Source organism: Pocillopora damicornis, chromosome 1, assembly GCF_964200805.1.
Source record: "Pocillopora damicornis chromosome 1, jaPocDami1.2, whole genome shotgun sequence".
NCBI lineage: Eukaryota > Metazoa > Cnidaria > Anthozoa > Scleractinia > Pocilloporidae > Pocillopora > Pocillopora damicornis.
Window position 1 is genome coordinate 25,779,587 of NC_142670.1, and position 22,242 is coordinate 25,801,828.

At 38.2% G+C, this 22,242-nt stretch overlaps 1 protein-coding gene and 1 long non-coding RNA gene across 8 annotated transcripts in view; one reads left to right on the forward strand and one right to left on the reverse strand.

Annotated features, from left to right (window-relative positions):
* Positions 1-7,314, reverse strand: part of LOC113675538 (inactive tyrosine-protein kinase transmembrane receptor ROR1) — a 19,819-nt gene extending 12,505 nt beyond the window's left edge. Inside the window, exon 1 of the mRNA XM_027192135.2 lies at positions 6,926-7,314. Within this exon, the coding sequence (XP_027047936.2) occupies positions 6,926-6,989 (64 nt within the window). The 5' untranslated portion in view covers positions 6,990-7,314. The remainder of the gene's footprint in view (positions 1-6,925) is intronic.
* LOC113675539 (uncharacterized) overlaps positions 1-20,582 on the forward strand; it is a 20,850-nt gene extending 268 nt beyond the window's left edge. Inside the window, exons 1-3 of one of the 7 annotated variants that reach the window (XR_016188507.1) lie at positions 991-1,273; positions 12,268-12,377; positions 18,682-20,582. This is a non-coding gene — a long non-coding RNA (uncharacterized LOC113675539). Of the gene's footprint in view, positions 1-980; positions 1,274-4,128; positions 4,323-12,267; positions 12,378-15,353; positions 15,576-18,681 lie in introns of those variants that run through there. The other 6 variants (XR_016188498.1, XR_016188512.1, XR_016188510.1 and 3 more) reach the window with 6 other exon arrangements.
* Positions 20,583-22,242: the final 1,660 nt, after the last annotated feature.

Here is a 22,242-nt window from a genome sequence, read left to right on the forward strand (position 1 = left end):
CTTGGGCGACCTGTGGTATCATCATATCAACATTTGACAGATTTTCGATGTAACTCTGAACTTTTTATTTTGATTTAAACAGACTTTAAGATAAAACAGAATTTGAAATGAAATTTTGATGTAAAGGGCTGTTAAAAAGCAAATTTGGATTATTTTTTTGTCCCAGTTTGCCAAAGGTCAATAGGGGACAAAAGTAAATTTGAGCTTTCGTATCACCATTGGAACACGAAGAGAAAAATACGAAAAATGGTAAGTTTTGAGCTTGGTAAAGAAATAAACAAAGGTGTTTTTATTTAATTTTCTCTACCGAGTTCAAAACTTACCATCGTTCTCATTATATTTACAAACAGACGCTATCGACATCGCTGATCCTAGCAGTATGCAGGACGCGTGTCACGTAATAACTTCGTGATGGCCTCATTCACCATAGAGTCTCTGTGGCTCAGTGATACAGCATCGAAACGCGGAATCCGACGGTTTGAGGTTCGATTCCTCAGGGGGACTCATTGCCCTACGCGCATGATGAAAAACATCTTTCTCTATGTGGAGAAGACCTATGAAATACCGTTATGAAATATCATTTTGTAATGTCGATCATTAAAACGAGATTTCCTTTCCGTGAAAAAAAAGTAAGTAAATAATCGGTTGGAAAAACAAGGTTAGAAAACAGATTAAGGTGGATTTATTAATATCCGTCAGAAAAAATTTTTTGATATACACACAAGGACAAAATAAACAATGAATGCAAACCGAGATAAAGTAAAAAAATTCGAAATATTTTAAAACTGTAAAACCATATGTCTGTCAAAATAAGACTTTCCTAGAAGGTCAAAGTCGTGTTGTGACCTGCGAAACCATCTGCAAGGATTTCAGTGGATGGTGGGCAAGATGCACGTGATTTTCACGCCTCAAAAGACAAGCTTCCACCAATCAGAAAAGAGTGCTCACATGCCCAGGCCTGACGACGTCGAAATAGTGCATAGGTTTGCATATTATAAGAGAAATCTTGCTCCAACATTTCGTAGGAGCGCAATTACTCCTTTTTTACTCTTGGTTGGTTTTCAATGACCTTTTTCCTTAGCGACAGCTTGCTGACAGCTTTTCAACTGACAGTGATAAGTTAAGTACATGTTTGACCGGATGCTAGTTCTCGTCGCTATATATTCGAAATACCTCAAGATGGAGGCAGCAACTCTCCTTCGTAAGTATTAGTAAAATTTCACTGTCGGCGTTCGCGGACATTCAAGCGTCCTGGGATTCGCTGCCATTGATAGTAAGTTAGAGAAGTTTAAATTGTTTTTAAAACCTTCATTTTCTAGTCCACATAGCTTGTGACAACAAAGTTTAAAACACAAGAAAACTCTCACTAGTACTACTGCCTGTGCAGTCAGTCTAACGAAAGCATGAAAAGATTCATCCACTGACATAGAATTAGCGGGGTTGGTGCAGTGATGAGAGCACTCACTTCCCGCTACTGTGGCCCCAATCCAAGGCGTCACACGTGGGTTGAGAGTGCTGTTGTTTCTCCGAGGGTTTTTCTCCGGATCCTTTTGTTTCCCTCTCTCCTCATAAACCAACACTCCAAATTCCAGTTCGACCCGGAAACAGAAGACAAGAGGAGCCACCCAAGGAAATGTCCACCACCAAATTCCCATTTTCTCCCATTCATTCCCATTTAATTAGTAAGAAGGTGACTTTTTACAGCAATAAGCAAGGAATAAGGTTGAATTTGATGTTAGTAGAAGTAGTTGCATAACTTAGTGACACAACTGATCATAAAAATCAAGTAACAGCAAAGCTGATCAAGTCGTCGCGTAAGAAACCGAACAAGAAATGCATTACAATAAATTTTGATCCTTAAAAGCCAAAAACTGAATCTAGTTCAATGGAGATCACTTGGAGAACGATTCGCATGAAAAACGAAAGTGGAAGATATTCAGCGAAGAATTCGTCTACTGTCATGCCCGGGCATATCACTCTTCAACGTTTCCAAAAACGTCAACAAACTATTACCAACATGTTTAGTCAAACAGGTTTAATTGAATAAAAATCATAAACAGAAAACTGAAAAAATGAATTTTCAATAGGATTTAATTGATCACAAACTTATATTTTCAATTTCCTACATTTCAAGTCGACAAACATCGGGTTAACTTGCTGTTAACCTGTAAGAGTATCTAATTCCCCTATAAAATATCACCCCCACATCACACATAATGCCACAAGAAAAAAGGGAAATGATCACCAATGACAGAAGCTCTAGATTGCTAAACAAATTCTCCTTGTCGGCGCCTTAAGAAATGTATTGAGAACAGTATGGAGGATATGTCTACTGATGTTAGTGTGTAAAGGGTCAAGCAGTATCTAAGACGAAATTGATAAAACACTTAAACCATATCTAACAAAACAGCCTCACAACACGTTTAAGCTTTGGCCCAGAATAGGAATAGGGTATAAGTCATTTGTAGCAAGTTCTTTTACGAAAGAATTCCGCTTAGACAATTTTCTTAGCAGCCTTAATATCTTAACATGCTCTCTAAAAACTTTCGACTTGTGTCCAAAAACATGGTAGCGTCCTCGGCCTTTGTTCAATATGCTGAGAGAAAACCATTTCAAATAATTTAGGCAGCACCTATGTTGTTTGGGCAGGCGCCGGGAAAATTGGGTTTAGTTCACGAAATCGAGACTTAAGGCTAGATACGTAACCACAGGAAATATAGCAGAACAAACAAACAAACAATGCTTTTTTCAAAACTTTTTCCTGACATCTACGTCCATTTTTTTCCACGGAAAGTGTACTGCCCAGGTCCTACGAAGCGCACAAGAATATATGTTATCGATGATTTCTGAAAGAAACCTGCCCTAGTTATTAGAGAGGTTCTGAGTCCTCTGGAAATTTCCTCAGTGTGCTAAGTAATTGTGCTGCTTTCAATTCATTCATTCAGTGTTGTAAGAGCCTCCTCATGGGGTAGCACTTATAGTTTCTATTTTCATGCGTGTAAATTATTTCTCATTTGACGCTTAAACATTCGCTGATGATCTGTTCATGGTAGAACCCGCTAATTTGAACAACATTCGATTTTGTTTGGATTTGACCCCATTTTTTCAGTCATATACCATCAGCTGACTCGAATATTGACTTGAACTAATTTCGCTTTCCTTCGGCTCAAATTTACCTTGATAACTCAAACTTATGGTAAAAACGTCGGTCTTGAGGCACAGAACATAAGTGATTGACACGTCCTAACCTTTAATCGCAATTGTTACGAATAATATAAAAATGTAATCTATTTAGCAAAACTTCACAGGTCAAGCCCTCTTTAAAAAAGCCCATGAAAAACAAACTAGATGTTCGAAAATGAGTGTTGATTGTGCAAGAATGGTAAAAAAATATTATGCTTTATTTTGATAAGGAATGTTCTGAAGAAACTATTGATAGGAGGGTAGAAATGCGACACCAACCCATAAAACTCGAACCCCACCAAAGACCAAAAAATCTTTCATCAGTTCAGTAAGACAAGTGCGCCCGGTGATTTTTTGTTTCCAAATTTTGTCAAGCTTTACCAACCTTCTTCTTGCCTCGGAACAGGACACATTTTTGTCGGGCGTGCAATCAGACAGATTTTTCAATCTACTAGCCACGATTTGGAGAAATTGTGCAATCAGGAAAATTGATCTCTCTTTTCAAATGCAGGTCCTTCAGCTAGAAGGCCGCCAAAATAGTTGGTTTTACGTGGCAATCAAACGGTGAAGATGGAAGATTCGTTCCTCGGGATGTGGCATGACGATCAGTATTTAGGATACTCAGAATACATCATAGCTCCCAAGTTTACGTTTAAGCTAAATCTCCAAGTCCAAATACTGCTCAATTTGTATATCCATGCGATTGACATTGGGTGGTTAACAAATATTTTGCTGTTTTTCAGTGCGCTACAATTGACAAATCTAAAATTTGTCAGCCCAGTGCGCCCAGGCTCTCGATCCATTTTCTGTTTCCCTTGAGATTTCTAGCTAGCGGGGTTCTATCGTATTATCATATCCCATCATGCAATGTCTTCAGCCATTGGCGGATTTATGTCAGGAAGGGACTGGGTAGCCCATATTTTCAGACAAAGACCAGAATCCACTGCTAAATGCACTAAGATCTTTACCACTGAGCACATGTTATGAGAAGAACAACGACCACGACTCAGACTTAGGATTCGAATTCATCGCTCATAAAATCAAGTTGAATTCTCAGTTTATCCAAAATGAGTGGAAAACAAAGAACTTTACGATTACAGCCAACTCTAATAACAAGCAAGAGACAAGGCTAACCACTGGTAAGGTCTAAATGAAATAGGAAAAAACCTTTAGCTCCTACGGTGTGACGTGCAAGATCAGGGTTTGCGCTCCTCTCCAGATTTCCTATGTTGGATCTTTACCAAAAAGAGGATTAAATTAGATTTTAAGCCCACTTTTCTTAAATTTGACCTGTGCTTCTTACCGATCAGGGAATTTTTGCCAATTCTTTCCGATGTGGTATATTAAATATATCACATGTGAAATTAATGTTTAAGTGAAGATAAAATTGTTTTTAAGGGTTTGTACTCGGATAATCCAACTGCAGCACAGCTTTATTTGTTTTGAACCATATTGGGTACGCTTTACTTTTAAACAAAATTTGGGTCGGCCATAAAGATTGAATTGAAACACGGGTTTCAACGTGTTTACAAAAGTGACCTCGCAGGATGCAAGGTCAAATGGATCAAATTTGCTGTAAAAAATTGTAATCATTCATGCAAGGGAAGGCTCTAGTTCGATTTCATGATGCGGTAAGTTTTTAATAAGTGCTTGGATCTCTTTCTTCCAATTCGTATGCAGAAAAAGAAAAAAATTGTTCGACTCGAAGGAAGTTGGACTTTGACCTATCGGCTACTTTTCGTTCCATACAGACATAAATAATTTGAGTGATTTTTTTTTTCCGTTGATTCATGGAGACTGCAATGTCAGGTCTAGGTGAAGCAACTTTCCACCTAAACCATAGCTGCTTTCGTTCTTTTTTCAATTTTTTGATATTCATTTCATCTGCTTTCTGTCACAACTGTGTGACACGATTGAAAACTTGTGTGACACGACATGACTGTGTGACACGATTGAAAACTTGTCGACCAATCAGAAAAGCCCCCCCCCCCCCCGCCCCCAAGTTCACTTTCAACACTTTTAGCAAAGAGGACTTACGCGAGACGCATGCATCTCAGTCACGTTGTGTTGTGCTCTTCAAATTAAAAATAGATTTTTTTTTTGATGATGTTAAATCGAATGAATTACGTATGAAATGATAAAATTTGCGCCTTACGATGAAGCCATTTTGACCGGAAATTCGAGAAGGCGAATGTGAAAAACCTCCAAATTCAACGAGGGAGATTTTCGCGAGGCGATTGTCACGTTTTTTGGTGCGCTTTAAGTAAAAAATGGAGGAACCCAAAGAACACTCTAGATCTAAATTGTTTGTATTTTGTTTTTGTTTTTTTGTAATGTTCAATCTGATAAGTTAAGTTAGTAGCAATGATGAATGACGATTTATGATGAAGCCATTTTGATGGGAGAATTCGAGTAACGAATACAACAAGCATACCGTTTTTTTAGTCAAAGAGGACTCCATGCATATGACAGCTTTTCATTATTATTTGTGTCTACGCGCAATTCTACATAAGCGGCTGAGGTTATAGAATGACTTACCCCTGAGGGAAAAATTTAACAGCTGACATCTGGGCTTAAAATCCTACATTACGCCAGCGAAACCACCTCCGGTGCTCAAAGTGCTTTTGTTTCGCCATCGAAACCACCTCTGGTTTTTAAGTTTGATGAAAATAATTTAAAAAGAATTTGAAGTGTTCAGAAGGAAATCAGACCTTTGATTCCCAACAGTGATTTATCGTTATTCGAGCTAGCAATACTATGTGTCAGGCTCATTTGATATAGCTGGAGATACCTTTTTGGGAATTAAACAAAGACGTTTATTGTATTCGTATCTTTTTAACAAGAAGAACATGGACAATGTAACCATTTGTCTTCTGATTCATTGCTATATTTCCCCATAGCATGACAAGAGACACGAAAACTTGGCGGAAAAAATGCAATAGTTTCAAAGGTCATTTCAAAGGAAAACAAAATATTCCAGATCTCTATAAATGGAAACTCCATTACTGTCGCTCAACCTTTTGGCACTACCAATGAGAGCGCACGTACTGTTTATGTTTCATGGTTGCACTAATAAGCAAAATAACATCAAGTTTTACAGCCAATATAACAGGAAACAACTTCCTTTTCCTTTTGAATAATTACATAACATTAGCGAATTACATAATCTGCAAATCTTAGCACAAACTCGCTAAAGAGTGCTGATCTTTGTGCTTAAGAGGTCTTAGTTCCTAGGTCGCGAAAATTACGAGCACGTTTCATGATTCATGTTAGCGGCTTGAGGAAATATGCTTTTACCGAGACGAAGATACAATGGAAATTTCAACATTGAAATGCTTAAAATACTACTTAGAAGAGTTGTCTCACCGATCACAAACTATTGAGAGAAATGAACGATCCGAGTTGATCCCAGCGTACGGCAACTTAACTCGTGTTGTCAACGGGCCGGATCTTCCCAAAAACTAATTGGCGAATATCAATCATTCTCGTCATGGAGAAGTCGAGGACGTGGTAGATTTTCAAAAGAAATGATTTTTAATATTTAGTAATTATTGTGGACATACTCTTCTTTGCAATTATTATGACTATTTCCTTCAAAGAAAAAGTTCACGTTTTTTTTTTATGCCCATCTAAGTTCGAGCAACTTTCATCTCCTACTGCTCAATCTGATCGTGGCACGCGCGCTATCATGGCGCTAAATTTGTAGAAATTAGCCCCGCTCGCGGTCATTTTTTTTACTCACCTGATGTAGTAAAACAGGCCAAGGCACAAATCAAAAATACCGTTATCGTGTACTTTAAATCCATCCTGACGAGGCAAAGCTCACGAGAAGTTCACTGTTGAAAGGTGTGCAGAGATGACTTTTGACAGGCAAGATGATACACTGTTTCTTTTAGACACGAGGCGATTTTAGTAACTCGAACTCTCCGTAACTTGAACCTAGTGATAATTTGAGCCACAGTGTTGACTTCCTCTGTAGAGTATTTTTCTCGGGAATCTGTTACAAATCTCGACTTGCTTGAAGTGATATTTCCGAGCTTTCCTTAATTTTGACAAGAAAAATCCGGTTCACTTCTCCGACCGCTATTCTGGCATACGTAACAACGAAGCCACTATTCTGAATGATTGACAATTAATGTGGTGTTTGACCCTATGTTGCAAGTTCTCGTTTACATTCTATTCTGTCCTATTAATTTTCTAGTTTTTGTCTCCTGCGTGTACCTCTCGTTTTCTTTCCCTACAAGAAGCCTAATTGAAAAAAACAAATCACTCCAACAGTGAATACCGGGGGGAAAAAATCTCACATAATGTTTGTGGTGCAGCCTTGTATCAAAGAATTCTTTCGATTCCAAATCGGTCTGATAATACAAATAGTATTAAATTATTTTTCCTACTTACTTCCCTTTGTTTAAGAACCAAAAACCTACTAACATCTTTATTGAATTCCATAACTTCAGTTTTATCAATATACAACTTCTCCTTACGTCATGTTAATACTATATCACTTTCAATACTACATGCTAATACTATATTGATCAAGTACCAACCTCTCCTATTAAACTAGTTTTGCAGGAAAATAGCGGCTAACAGGGTTAGTAAACAGTAAGATCTTGGGTTTCCTTTAGCCTGGGGGTAGCATTTCGTTTACAAACACTGACGAAGTTATACCACTCAATTTTGCCCTGAACATAGTTGCAAAACCTAATTTTATACCGGAAACTTCACCCCCATCACACCCATTACAGTCCTTCTCTCGAAACATATGATTGTCGTTCATTTTAACTGTGGCGCGTGTCGGTGAGATTCAATATGTCTGGATGTTATCCAACACGCAGCTAAGGGAACGAAACTGATTGAACACATGTGCACGACCAGGCAAAACATTTTGCTTACCTGTGGCTGAAACCCACAAATAATTTGCCAATTAACAGCATCTATTTTGCTTTGCTTTGATGTTTTATTTATACTTCCTCAGTTAATTTTATTATGTAAAATTATTATCAAAATGTCTCCCAAAGAAGCGAGCCACAACTGCGTCAAACAGGTCGCCCCGCAGGAATGTAATTAGAGAGCCACCCAAGCGTTCAAAAAAAGCGGACAAAAGCGGGGAAGACTAATGACTCAAGCCCCAATTGGAATTAGTCCAATAAATTCAAGGCGTTCGATAACTGTTACAGTTCGGAAGAAGTATGATTCTCATGTTATCTCTTCACGAGGTGATGCTACTAGCGTCTCTTGTTGTGGTTGTTGTGCAGCAAAGTTATACCACACCGTAACACTCAGAACGAAAGTACACTCTCACTTGTCCCAAACAGGCATGTTCAGTCCAACATGGGATAGACTCGAGGTCTAGCATCCTAATCATAGAGGGAATGTAATTACATGTTTTGAATCTGTTGAAAACAGGATTTCTCTCACGACGGGAAGCCTCGGTCAGAATGTGAGAATGTGGTATCGCAACTAAAGGAACTCATATTTTCGCGACTAACAAGTAAAAATGGAATTCTGCCAATTCTGTCTGATAATGCAACACACTACGACAGTTCTAAGTTTCATAGCTTTGCAGAAAGTTCCCCTGATTACATTTCATTTCCTATGATCTTTCCTTGAACCCAAAAACCTGCTTAATCCTAAATTAGCGTTAATCCAACTTTGAACAACGGGCGCCGTCGATACCCAGCCGAGACATCTCACTAGACTTTTCGGTATGTAGCATCGCTGCGTATTTCTACGAGTTGTGGTATATTTTTACAAGCCCGCTGGGTGCATCAAAATACAAACAACGATTAAAAATACTCCAGCCAATACTATACAACAAAATTCCTAGTAAGTATTTGACTATCCATCTGCCTTATTTTATGTACTTGGGCGACAACAGCGAAGCAAAAAGAGAAGCAGTTTGTGACAGGTCTTGCAAGGCGCTCGTGTGGAACTAATTATCTAATCGACTGAGATTAACCTATAATCTCCCCCTCTATAACCCAAATTAACCAATTCTGCATTCTTAGAAGTCTAATGTTTGCGTGTAAATTGCTTCATGGGGACTGAACAGTACTTGAACCGTTTTTTAAAAAAATGTAATAATACGAAAAAAAATAAGTTAAAACAAAAACAAAATATAGAAAGTGCATTCATGTTCATTCTTGGTACAGACTAAAGCCCACATCCTTTATCGAACTTATATCATCCTTTATCATATCTAGCACCATGTAAGTAAGTTTACTGAAACCAGTCACAGCTGAAAATCACGTGTTTTGGTATGTCACAAATTTATCTTGAAAAAGATGTAGAACCCCCGCGGTGGAATGGATTAGCGTCTGGGAATTCAAAAGTGATCTTTGCTAGAAATCATTTCTGGCAAAGATAACTTTTGAGTCTGAATCACAAATAGTTTGAAAAACCAAATTAACAACAACTTAGGTGTATTCTTTCCATCTACAATCTGAGGGTTATGACCTACGCATCATGCAGAACGACATTACGAAATCGCGCATTCTGCAGGGTGTACACTTATCTCAGACGTCAACCTCAGGGTACGGATACACGTAGGCTACGTTTAAGGTCCGTGTATCATTCGTCCATTCAATTTTCGTTTAAAATTAAAAATGGAAAATTGATGTCAATTTTGATTTTCGTTATATTTTATCGTAAAAAATACGAAAGTGCCAAATCGAAATTTTTTTACTTTTTTTTCCTTTGATAGAATATTGAAACATAACTTATATTTTTACTTTAATTCTGTCGACAATAAAGTGAAAAATGAAACTGAGCGGCAATTTTGCTTTTCCGACAGTGCTGCAGTCTGTGGCATGGCTTAGTTTTTCTGTTTTCGGCGGAAGTCTAAAAATTGAAAATTGAAAATTGCAATCAATTTTCAATTTTTGTTTTTCGGCCAAAACACTCAAAATCGTTGACAGAACTACCCAAGAGGGTATTACCCATTCGTACGGTAATTTTGGCCCCCAGTGCCCTCTCCCCATGGCCAGGTCCGTTTCCTTGCTTAAGGGGTTTATGAAGGAAGTGAGAGTTTAACTGTCTTCGCGGTCTTTCACGACGTTTTGGAGTGTCTTCCTCAGTTCTGTCCATTACAGCGAGCAGCCAGACTTTGGACGTTAGCTAAGAAGTTAAAAAGATCTTAGACTTCGTATTGGAGCATATTGGAGTGGGTGATGTAGCCATATCGACTTTTTGAGACGCCATACTGTAAAAAAAATGGTTGGAATGAAGGTGAGGGAAGAGGGAGAGGGTAAGGCACTTTTCGGTAATGCGAGACGAAAAGGTGGCGCTCTTGCGAAAATTATTCCTGCGGAAATAACACACAAGAATGTGAAGGGACCTCCCACGTTCCAAGAACTAGTGGCAGACAGGCGGTGTGCGCACTCTGATTGCGTTGCATCATGGTCGTAAAACGAAAAGCGAGTCATTTACATCCTGTCGCGGTCGAGTGAACATCTCTGGTGGCAGCAAGATAGCGCGAATAAACGTGGAATGTAATGGGGATTCACTTCCTTTTGCCATTCCTTCGAAAGTTAAAAAGTGTTGGCAGGCCAGCGCGACTCCTGTTATTCCTCCGTGACAAATTCGTTGTTAGGAGGCAACTGAAGAGATTCAGAAAGAATCGAAACTGCAGCCTTGCCCAAGAATCTATTCATTTGGCACCAGTTACACTCACAGCCGATAGCTGTGTGAATAATATCAAATTCGCGAGTTATTTAACAGGGAATCAACCCTTGACATGCAAACTCATTATAAAGAGACAGGTACCTTCTAATACACAAATTATTTTTCATGTCATACACTTAAAAGCGTAAATACGGGATTCGCAAAAGGAGAAGCGTCACGCCCTCCAAGACCAAATTCGTCACGCTCAACGTTTAATAAAAAAAATACAGATTTTCAAATATGCTTAAAAGAATAGAGAATACTTAAAATCAGGTTTTGAAAACCGTATCTCTGGAGTTATCTTCCGCGGTAGAGACATTATACTTGAAAACAAAGAAAATAGCGCGCACACATGAAAATATTACCTTTTGTAACAATCTCATTCGGCTTTGTATACAATAGTAACGTTGTGTAACGCAACAATAGGCCTTTTCTTGGTCATAATAGGTCTCAAACACTAGCACTTAAAATGCGCGAAACACATGTACCGTTGGAGAGCATATGAGAGCGTTTAGTCAGAGCTGTTGACGAAGGATCAAAGCGGCCATCCAAACCTTTGAAAGGCTCCAAAATACGACGTATATCAAATTTGACCTTCTCGAAAACTGGTCTCAAATTACATACTAAAAAACAGTGATTGCGTTTGTCCTTGAAAACCATAGAATACGCGACAAATACGTACAAAAAAATACTTTTACACATTCAGAATAAATCAGGTTATATTTACCTATGGTGAAAGGAAAAAGGAGCGGCCTAACTTTTACAGAATGTTCAGTCAAAATCTGCATCACCACCACATTGAAAATGAAAGGTGACGCTATATTGTAGGCGTTCGTCGAGGGTAAGAATACAAGGTAATTTTGGTCAGCGGGGACATTATGAAACCCGCGAATATTGCGAAAGCCCGCGTAAAGATGACATCTAAAAACAGAAGACAATTTTTGATTAAGACACTAGAATGCGTAATGATGGCGGCGACTAATCATTCTTCTTTAAATAAATCGGAGATTGACTTCCTTGAGGAAAACCTTGAAAATTGTTCTGTTGAAAACCAGTACTTCTCGGGTTATTTCGACGGGAAAAGAGACGAGTCCGAGTATATGCTCGAAAGGTTTCTTCTTATTAGTTTCACATGCTTTGTAAAGAAGGCCTTGCACTCAAAGGAGTTAAATCACAAGAGGTTTTCGAAAAATGGTGGGCAGTTTCTTTTATTTTTAGCTGATTTGTTTGTCTTTATCAATTCAGTGTGGGCCTTGTAGAGACTTGATCTTTCGCCGTAATTTTGTAAAAACTTACGCAATGCTTCGGGCGTAAAAGTGTTGAAATATTTTAAAATATTTCATATATAGGAAAGCCCTTGGAAAACACCCTAAGTGCGTAATCTAGTTTAACGAAATACTTTTTCAAATTATACATTTGCAGCGTCTCCCGTCTTTGAACACAATGGTGGTAATGTACCGATCCAATTTTTTGGCAAACCGTTTACCATCGTAAGCAATGAAACTCGGCATTGCCTCCACGGACCAACAAAGGTGAGAATTCCTTTTGAAAACAGAGGTTGAAATATAATGAAACGTACCAGTAGTATTCGATTTTTGCATAGCCCGCGAAACTGTTATAATATTTCTAGGTATTTTAGTGAAGGAATCCATCGAGCTTTTCGCATACTGAGGAAACAAAATCGGAAAGGTCATTTACATCCATTTACTTCAAAATTCCCCTTAATGGTAGGGTGTGTACAATTCTTGAAATTCCCGTTCGTTATTTCACGAATTATCTGACGTTTCAGTGTTGACAAATTTTTCGTATTACGTAAGTGAAAACATTGAACTTCTCTCAACGGACTCAACTGCAAGGAGAATCTCTCATAATTTAATTTTTTAAGAGACGACATAACCGTCTAAAATTCAAACGCTACTGTTAGGCTTATTAGCGCATTGATAACCTAGTAAATAGCTCAAATATACTGAAAACGTTTTTATTAGTTTTTGTATTATAACTTTATCTGTGAGCCACTTGTGAGTAAACAAAAACAGAGAAGTATAGTTTGATGGCTCGTTTAAAGAATCTAGGATTTTGGGAATCGCTATAAACTACGCGATCACGCATTTAGTAATATTTCTCCTTCTCCTAATGATTGATACTGGAAGAAAATAGTAACGGCGTAGTGCTATTTTACGTGCCCGTTAAAAAAAAATTTGAACTCGCATTTAGCTTACAGGTAAAAATCTCATGAAAATTGTTCAAAAGAAATATATCTCAGTGGTTATTTTATGACAACCACATAATACTCAAACAAATCAAGAAACTGCCGCAGAACCTCAAAGCCCCTTTGTTAGGAACGATCTTGAACAATTCTTTTTTGAATTTTTCGTGGGGAACAAGTGCTGAAGCTTACATGACATATTTTATATTTAACTGCTGTACTATAAACTTATGTGTTTGACCCTCGACGAAAAACGCGAAAGCGTACTCCGAAATCCGTCATAAGGAGGTCATTTCGGGTAGATTCTGAGCTCACCCGATGTTGTCTTCGTGATGAAGGCCCTATTAAGCATATTAGACCCGCAAAACAGAATAGGAACGAACACGTGCTTCGTTTTCGCTCATGACTTCGTATTAGCCGTGAGATATTTGCTTTTTTTTTCGTTGCTTACCTATATCACAGACTCCGCAAAATTTTTGCGATGCCTCCTTTACAGGGATGGCCGATCACAACTACAATAAAGTGACACCTCCACGAAATCTGTCAAAAGGAGGATGTTAAAACACCGGAAATGGAGAGGAAAGATAAATGTTAAGGTCGATTAACTCCCAGACAATTGAATGGTCCAAACTCGCAAAGGCGAGAAATTTGTTTTCGTCCGAGATATCAAAGTATCTGTTCGCTCACTCAATTCGTATTCAGCGTTCGGCCGTATTCCAATCGATAATTTCGCTTTCTGAACAAAATTTCCAATTGTATGATGGCACGTAAATTAACTTCTCAAGAAGTGAGTTTATTGTTTGAGAGAAAGTTGTCTGAAAGGTCAGGTCTGGTGAAGAATGTCAGGTCAGCAGAGTTCATTCTTCGAGAGTATGAAACTGCTACCGTCACCAAAACTGCGAAAGAGCCCTTAAGCAGGAAGAGAAAAATAACCATTAACTTAGCATGTAGCATTAAAAACTGATTCTCAGAACTTCCCATTAATTGTTTATTAAGATAATCTGCGATGTGAAATATATCTATGTAGTAATTTTTATCTATGTATAAGTCAGCTAAAAGAATTTTAAAACGTATTCATAAGAAACTGTTTCTCGTAGATCTTTCCCTAAGTACGCTCTTGCATTTAGAATTGAAAATCCTCATCTTAATACTGTAAAAAATATTATCGTAAAATATTTTCAATGATATCATGGCACAACGCAGATAGAGAACATGTAATAGGTGAGGCAAGTCACGGATTATCCTTGTCGACAAAAGTAATATCGCCTGCTACATTATATTCATACTTAATCTCCGTTCAATCGAGGTAATGCTCAATTTTTAATCAATTGCCATATTAGAAATAACAATCTATCGCTTAAACTCTGAACGTAATTGCGTTAAATTTATTTCATCAGAAATCCAGAAGATTTTTAGTAGTTTTGGGCGTGGTTGCTTTTATTGAGTTTACCATATACCTAGATGTTTTATCTGAAAAGCTTTATTTAAGGAAAGGTATTTCTGTTCACAATGCCTTATTTCGTGCGAAGATAGTTCGTATTTAAAACATCATTTCCGGTGTTTTAACATCCTTTTGACAGATTTCGTGGAGATGTTATTACTTTGTGGTTGTGATCGGCCATCCGTGAAAAGGAGGCGTCAAATGTATTTTGTGGAATCTGTCATATAGGTTAGCAACGGATAAAAAATGCAAATATCTCAACGCTAATACAAAGTCATGAGTGAAAACGAAGTAAGTGTTCCTTTATACTCTATTTTGCGGCTTTAAAATGCTAAATAGGGCCTTCATCACGAAGACAACATCGGGCGGGAAAGCGTACTCCGAAATCCGTCAAAAGGAGGTCATCTCGGGTAGATGTCCGATTACGAAATCCGAGCTCCCCCGATGTTGTGCTCGTGATAAAGGCCCTATTTAGCATTTTTGACCCGCATAATAGAGTAGAAACGAACATGTACTTCGTTTTTGCTCATGACTTCGTATTAGTGTAAAGATATTTGCATTTTTTTTCGTTGTCAACCTATATTACAGACTCCACAAAATTTTTGCGATGCCTCCTTTTCATGGATGGCCGATCACAACTACAACATAGTGACACCTCCACGAAATCTGTCAAAAGGAGGATGTTAAAACACCAGAGGTCATCTCGGGTAGATTTCTGATGACGAAATCCGAGCTCGCCCGATTGGAAAGCGTACTCTGAAATCCGTCAGAAGGAGAATATAACGCTTATACGAAGTCATAAGCAAAAACGAAGTACATGTTCGTTTCTACTCTATTATGCGGGTCAAAAATGCTGAAAAGGGCCTTTATCACGAGCACAACATCGGGGGAGCTCAGATTTCGTAATCGGAAATCTACCCGAGATGACCTCCTTTTGACGGATTTCGGAGTACGCTTTCCCTTCGATATAGCATCACCCGAAAATGAAGCTACCACAATGCAAAGCAGTCGGAGTGCGCACACCGCCTGAGTGGCAGATATATTTTGGAAGGAACTGCTAATGGGATTTACGTTCACTCCAAGGTGAGAGTTGCATTCATCTCTAGAGTTGGTGATCACGCTTGAACAAAACACGTTAATGCTGTTAAGTGCGCATTCAATGTTAATTCCTTTCAGTACTGTTAATAAATCATGTTGAGTGTTGAAGACATGTGCTGACTGCTCATTTCTTATTGACAGCCGGGAAAAAAAATGAGCCTTGACAAACGCCTACAAATTCACGCTAAAAGCTGAAAAAGTATTTTGAACCCTGAAGGGTGCTCATATAGACGGCTATACAAACAAAGAACTCATGGTAGAAAAAAGAAGAAAATAGCAAAAAACAAGCAATTAAGTTTATAAACTTATACTTATCCGAGCAACGACGTCCGGCGTGCATTGCTAAAGCTCATCATTTGACAGGTGGTTGTGTAAACTTATCCCATTCTCAAAAAAAAACCTCCTAACTGACCTCGAACAAAAGCCTTTCTTGTCGGGAAATCTTTCTTTTAACAATAAGCTCACCTCGGAGTGTATTTTTCTTTGAGTTATTACAAGATCCTTAATGTACTCAGCACTGAAGTCGTTCATGTTTGGAAAAGTGACTGCGCGGTAAACACGAATTTCCCACTTCTTCCTTTCCAGAGAAATGTAGCGTGAGAGGGGAGGGAGGGGGGCAGGGGCAAAAAAATTACCGTGCGAATGGACCCCTCCCCCTCCCTCTTGGGTAGTTCTGTCAACGATTTTGAGTGTTTTGGCCGAAAAACAAAAATTGAAAATTGATTGCGATTTTCAATTTTCAATTTTTAGACTTCCGCCGAAAACAGAAAAACTAAGCCATGCCACAGACTGCAACATTGTCGGAAAAGCAAAGTGTAGCTCAGTTTCAAAAATATGGTATTTTTGCACTTGTGTGGTTAAGGCTTTTCTCAAGGCTAAAAAATCTTTGTATAACACCGCAGTTTCTATGACAAAATCATTAATTGATCGGAGTTTAGGTCAATCAACCAACGTTGTCCATCTGAAGCTAGTTCAATGTAAGTAAGATTGTCTTTGAGAAAGTAGAATAAAGAGAACTGTGAAAGACAGTTCTCAAACTCATTGATAATGCGTTAGGCAATTAACCAATTGTGTGGCCTGATTTGGGTCACATGGATGCCCCTTGATAACCGGTAAAGAACAGAAACACGCGTGATTAGATATCCAAACACGCGTGATTAGATATCAATCGAAATTTTGTTCCCAAGTTAGGAAAACGGCTTAGAAACGGCCGAAAGAACTTCGTTAATGTTGTACCGTTTTTGAGAATATATCTCGTAGATTAAAGAAATTTCGGGAAAAGACGCGAATCAACAGGTCTTGGCATGCCCTGTCGGCGGTTACCAAAAAAACAAAGATGATCGATTAGATAATCGACTCAAATATCCCGCAGTTTTTAATTATAAAAAATTATGTATTTATGTACTGGATTTTTGAAATATCACATCTGTATATGTTTTATTTTTCTTTTCAGATTTGGATTCTAGAATTGTAGATATGTTAAATATGTGTTTTTTATTTCATGGAGCTCTTAGACACCAATACATCAATAGTGTAACTTGAGGCTACAAGAGAGAATTGCTTAAAGGCACTAGTTTTACGAAAGGTGTAATTTAACGATTCTAAACTTTATTAGATTTGAAAGGCTGGGCCGATTATAAAAGCATTAGTTATCTGCGGGCCAGACAAGCTGTAACTTTGATTTTAAGAACGAAAAACAACACTTTTTTTGTTTTCTTTGATGAGTATCTTTTCCTGCCCATCTTTGGTAGTTCAGCGCCCGAGGCAAAGGACCAAAAGGAAATTTCAATATTTTCATCTATCAATCAATAGGAATCGTTTCTACCCCGTCGTAGGTTGGATATTAACCGTGAAGTTAATTACACGCGAGCAATTAGTCTACCCATTCAGGAAGTGAAGTGAAAGGTCATTTAAAAGACAGACATTTTGGGTGTAAAACATGCAAACTATTTTATCGCAGCTCAGTCTTTGGGGAAATAGAAAAAAGTTCCCTATTTATCTTCTCTTGTACAATGAAAGGAATAAGTGACAAATTTCTTAAATTTAGCTATAAAAAAGCAGAGCCTGAGCATTTTCCAAGTAAAGGATTGCGTGACATTCACGCCAGTGTGACCCCACATAAGATATGTTACATAAGATACGTTACATAAGATAAGTTAGATAAGATGAATGATTTGCGGCAGCTGGCTGATTTACGAGCAAGTTTTTCCTTTATTTACATGCACATCATAAACCATGTATATGTTAAACATTCGGCATCGCATGATCATCATAAAAGTGAACCGAAATGTAAATCTGCATCGGGATAAATAATTATTCAACTTCAATTTGACACTGTCGAGTGGATTTAAAAAAAACAGTCCGTGATGGAGGTAATCTATTTTTATAACGAATAGTAGGTCTTACACGCTATTGCTGGTTTTCACGTGACGTCACTAAATTTCAGACTTCAGAACTATTGATCCTCCTGAGATTTTACTTTCATGATGTATTAGAGCAGCTAAAAACTAATTTTCAGACAAATTTTCACTCCAAATGGGTTCTTGGTTTAGTGATAGACTACTCTTGAATTTCTAAGCTTTTGCGTGACGTGGCCTTTACATGACGAGCGAGAGAGCTGTTATTTTGGTTTAAAAGGTGACTTATTTAGGGAAATTCAGCTATCTGAACAGTTCTTGTATTAGAATAAAGTATTATTGTTACGTTTATGAGTTCCTAGAGAGATAAATTCACGCTTTTGTAGCAAAACTCAGTGACAGATGTTTCTGCTGGTTTCCGGCCGCCATGTTGGCACCAGCATGGCGGCTCCATACAAATCTCTATAAATTTGGGAAAAACGTTTCTCCTCATATCTTCCGTAAGAAAAATTGCTGTGACCTGAATCTTGGCGAGAGTCTTTACATATCTAGCTTCTTTCTATTTCCAGATTCTAGACTAAATCGATTGAACGGTTTTTATTTTTTATTTTGATCTATTTTGAATGGCGTGACACTGAAAACCAGCAATAGTCTAACATATCAGTGGCAAAGATTTTCATTTCTATGATCAGTTCCATTTATAAAGTAAACTCATGTTCCTTTTTGTACCGCAGGAATTTGGAATATCTTCCCTACTCGATATGGGCAAAGCCCGCATGTAAGACACTTACGCGCCAATCACAGTAGATTTACCCACCTGATGCTGAAAAACAGGTACTGCTAAATACCACAAGAAAGATGTACTTCAACTCCATTTGTGGCAGCAAATTTCTAGAAGAAGAAGAAGACACGTGAAGATCGCTGAAGAAAAACACTTGATACAAAGGGAATGTGATACAGTTCTCCTAAAAATTACCTTTTTAGTCTGTAACTCGAACTATTGGTAATTTGAAGCTAAGGAGATGACGTTAGTTTGAAGCTGAACGAATTTAATATTACAAGAAATGATTCCGCTATGCTAAACGGAGCCACAAGCTAGTCGCAGTTGTTGTATTACAAAAGTTCTCAATGGGGTGATGGCTTTACGGCTAACGGTTAAAATTTTGCCGGCCAACCCCTTTTTTTTTTTTACAAAGTTATTCTGTTAGTTAGTTTAATATGATTTTTCCATTGTAATGAGTTTTCCAGTTATGACTGTCTCGTCTAACTTCTTAGTGGAAGTGTTTAGTTTGTCTATTGACCCTCCTTTGGACCCACTCGAAATTTCTTGTTTTGGCTAACGCAGTCACAGGTTGATACAGTTGATCTGAAGAATTAGTTTCTCTGTTGATCATTCGAAAGTCTCGTGAAATTTGTTGTTCTAACAACAAATGCCATTTGCTGTTTAATTTCCAAAGGTCAACCACCTAGCCACCCATCCAAACCCATCAATAGCAAACATTTAAGCATGTGTTTTAGAGCTTAATGCTTTCGAAAATTCTAGTTGAATATATCGCTACCTAAGCGAGGTCTATTACATAGTTCAAATGACACGCGTCCTGCATACTGCTAGGATCAGCAATGTCGATAGCGTGATATTTTTGGATATAAATAGAAGTGATCCTAACAGTATGCAGTATGCAGTATGCAGTATGCAGGACACGTGTCATTTGAACTTTTTAATAGACCTGGCTCACCAAAGAGTCTTTGTGGCTCAGTGGTGGAGCAATCCGAAGGTCTGAGGTTCGATTCCTCATAGGGACTCAGAATTTTTCTTTGTCCCACGCTCATGACAAAACAAGGAAACATCTTTCTTAAGACGTGCTTAGTTTGTCTACTGACCTTACTTTGGACCCACACGAAAGTTCGTGTTTTGAGTTATGCAATGTTCATGCATTTTGGGTTAGTGTTCAAACCACAAAAGGTTTAGTTTCCTAAGGTCAGCCAGCTGGCATGCTCACACATATCTATCAATGGTAAATATATATAAGCATTGTGTACTTCAGAACTTACCTATCAGAGCAGTAGTTCTTAAGCGCTTGCTTAGTAGCGTAGAATAGTAGAATTTATATTCTATTATTTTAATAAGCCCAGTCATGCACGCATTATGATTGGTTCTCACTTATGACCTATTGGAGGACAGACGTATAGATGACATCATCGTTAAAACTTTTTTTAATTCTTTATTATATAAAACAAATAGATTCCAAGTTGCCGTGCGTCTGTTCAGTAATAGATCACAGAGGACGTCAAAATGCGGTAAGAACATCAGTGACACATTCGGCTGCGCCTCGTGTGCCACTTTTTGTTCTTACCACGTTTTGACGTCATCTGTGATCTATTACTGAACAGACGCACGGCAACTTAGAATCTATTTGTTAAGTAGACATTGTGCAGAAGTGTAGAGATAGAATTCCGTAGTTGAAGTGAGCGTTTAGCAGCACGTGTCAGTGAGAAGTATTCAGTTAGAATTAAAGAGTCGGAACCTAAGAGATTAACCAGAGTTACACAGAATGAAGTAAACTTGGATGTAAGTAAAAATGTGAACTGGAGAACCGATTAATCAAAGAAAGAATAAAAAGACAGTTCGAGAGTCCTTGGTGCCTTTCGCCGAGTGTGGCGTGCTCAACTGCTGGTCCCCGGCGTTCAAACAACTATGTTCCGCCCAACATGGTATGGTTTCGAGGTCTAGCGTCTAAATCATAAAGGGAATGTAATTAAATGTTTTGAATTTGTCGAAAACAAGATGTCTCTCTTAGCGGGAAGCTTTGATCAGGATCCGAGAATCTGGCATCGTAGCTGAAGGTCCTAGTTTCGCAACTAACAGTTAACATTGTAATTCTGTTTATTATATCTCATAATGCTACACGCTACGACAGTTATAAGTTTCATAGCTTTGCAAAAAGTTCTACTATTTTCATTTCATTTCCTAAGATCTTGCTTTGAACCCAAAAACCTGCTTAAGGCCTAAATTAGCGTTGACCCATTTTTCAACGACGGGCGCAATTGATAACCGGCCGAAAATATTTGCTCTCGGCTGGGTATCTATTGTGCCCGTTGGTCAAATACATCTTCCTAGACGTTTTGCTGTGCAGTATCGCTGCGTATTTCTCAGAGTAGTGGTGTATTTTTTACAAGCCCGCCGAGTGCGTCAAAATACAAACGATTAAAAATACTCGAATACAACAAAATTGCTTATAAGTATTTAACTATCCATCTGCCTTATTTTATGTAATTGGGCGACGACAGCGAAGCAAGGAAACAAGCGGTTTATGACAGGTCTTGCAAGACACTCACGTGGAACTAATAATCTAATCGACCCACAGTAACCCTGAAAGGGAATGCAATTACATGTTTTGAATCTGTTGAAAACAAGATGTCTCTCTTTGGCGGGAAGCTTCGGTCAGAATCCGAGAATCTGGCATCGCAGCTGAAGTTCTTCATATTTTCGCCACTAACAGTTAACATTGTAATTCTCCTTATTTTGTAATTCTTGCTTAGAACCCAAAAACCTGCTTAACTCCTAAATTAACGTGCATCCATTTTTCAACGACGGACGATAAGCAGCCGAGAATATTTGTTCTCGGCTGGGTATTTAACTATCCATCTGCCTTGTTTTATAGACTTGAATTGGGCGACAACAGCGGAGCAAGAAGAGAAACGATTTGTGACTGGTCTTGAAAAGCGCTCGTGTGCAGCTAATTATTAAATCAACTGAGATTAACCTTGAAAATAATCTCCCCTTGTATAACCCAAATTAACCAATTCTGGATTCTTCGAAGTCTGATATGTTTGGGTGTAAATTGCTCCATAGGGACTGAACAGTACTTGAACCGTGTTTAAAAAATTTGTAGTAACAAGAAAAAAAATGAAGACAAAAACAAGAACAAAAGATAGAAAGTGCATTAACGTACATTCTTGGTACAAACTAAGGCCCACACCCTTTATCGAGCTTTGCTGATCATATCCAGCATTCACCGAAACCAGTCACAGCTGAAAATCACGTGTTTTGGTTTGTCACAAATATATCTTCAACAAGATAATAACCCCCGCTGTGCAATGGATTAGCGTCTGGGAATTCAAAAGTTATCTTTGCTAGAAATGTTACCGAAACCAGTCACAGCTGAAAATCACGTCCGCGTGTTTTGCTTCTTTACAAATATATCGTCAACAAGATAATAACCCCTGTGGTGGAATGGGTTAGCGTCTTGGAATGAAAAAGTTATTTTTGCCAGAAATGTTACCGTTCTTGATTC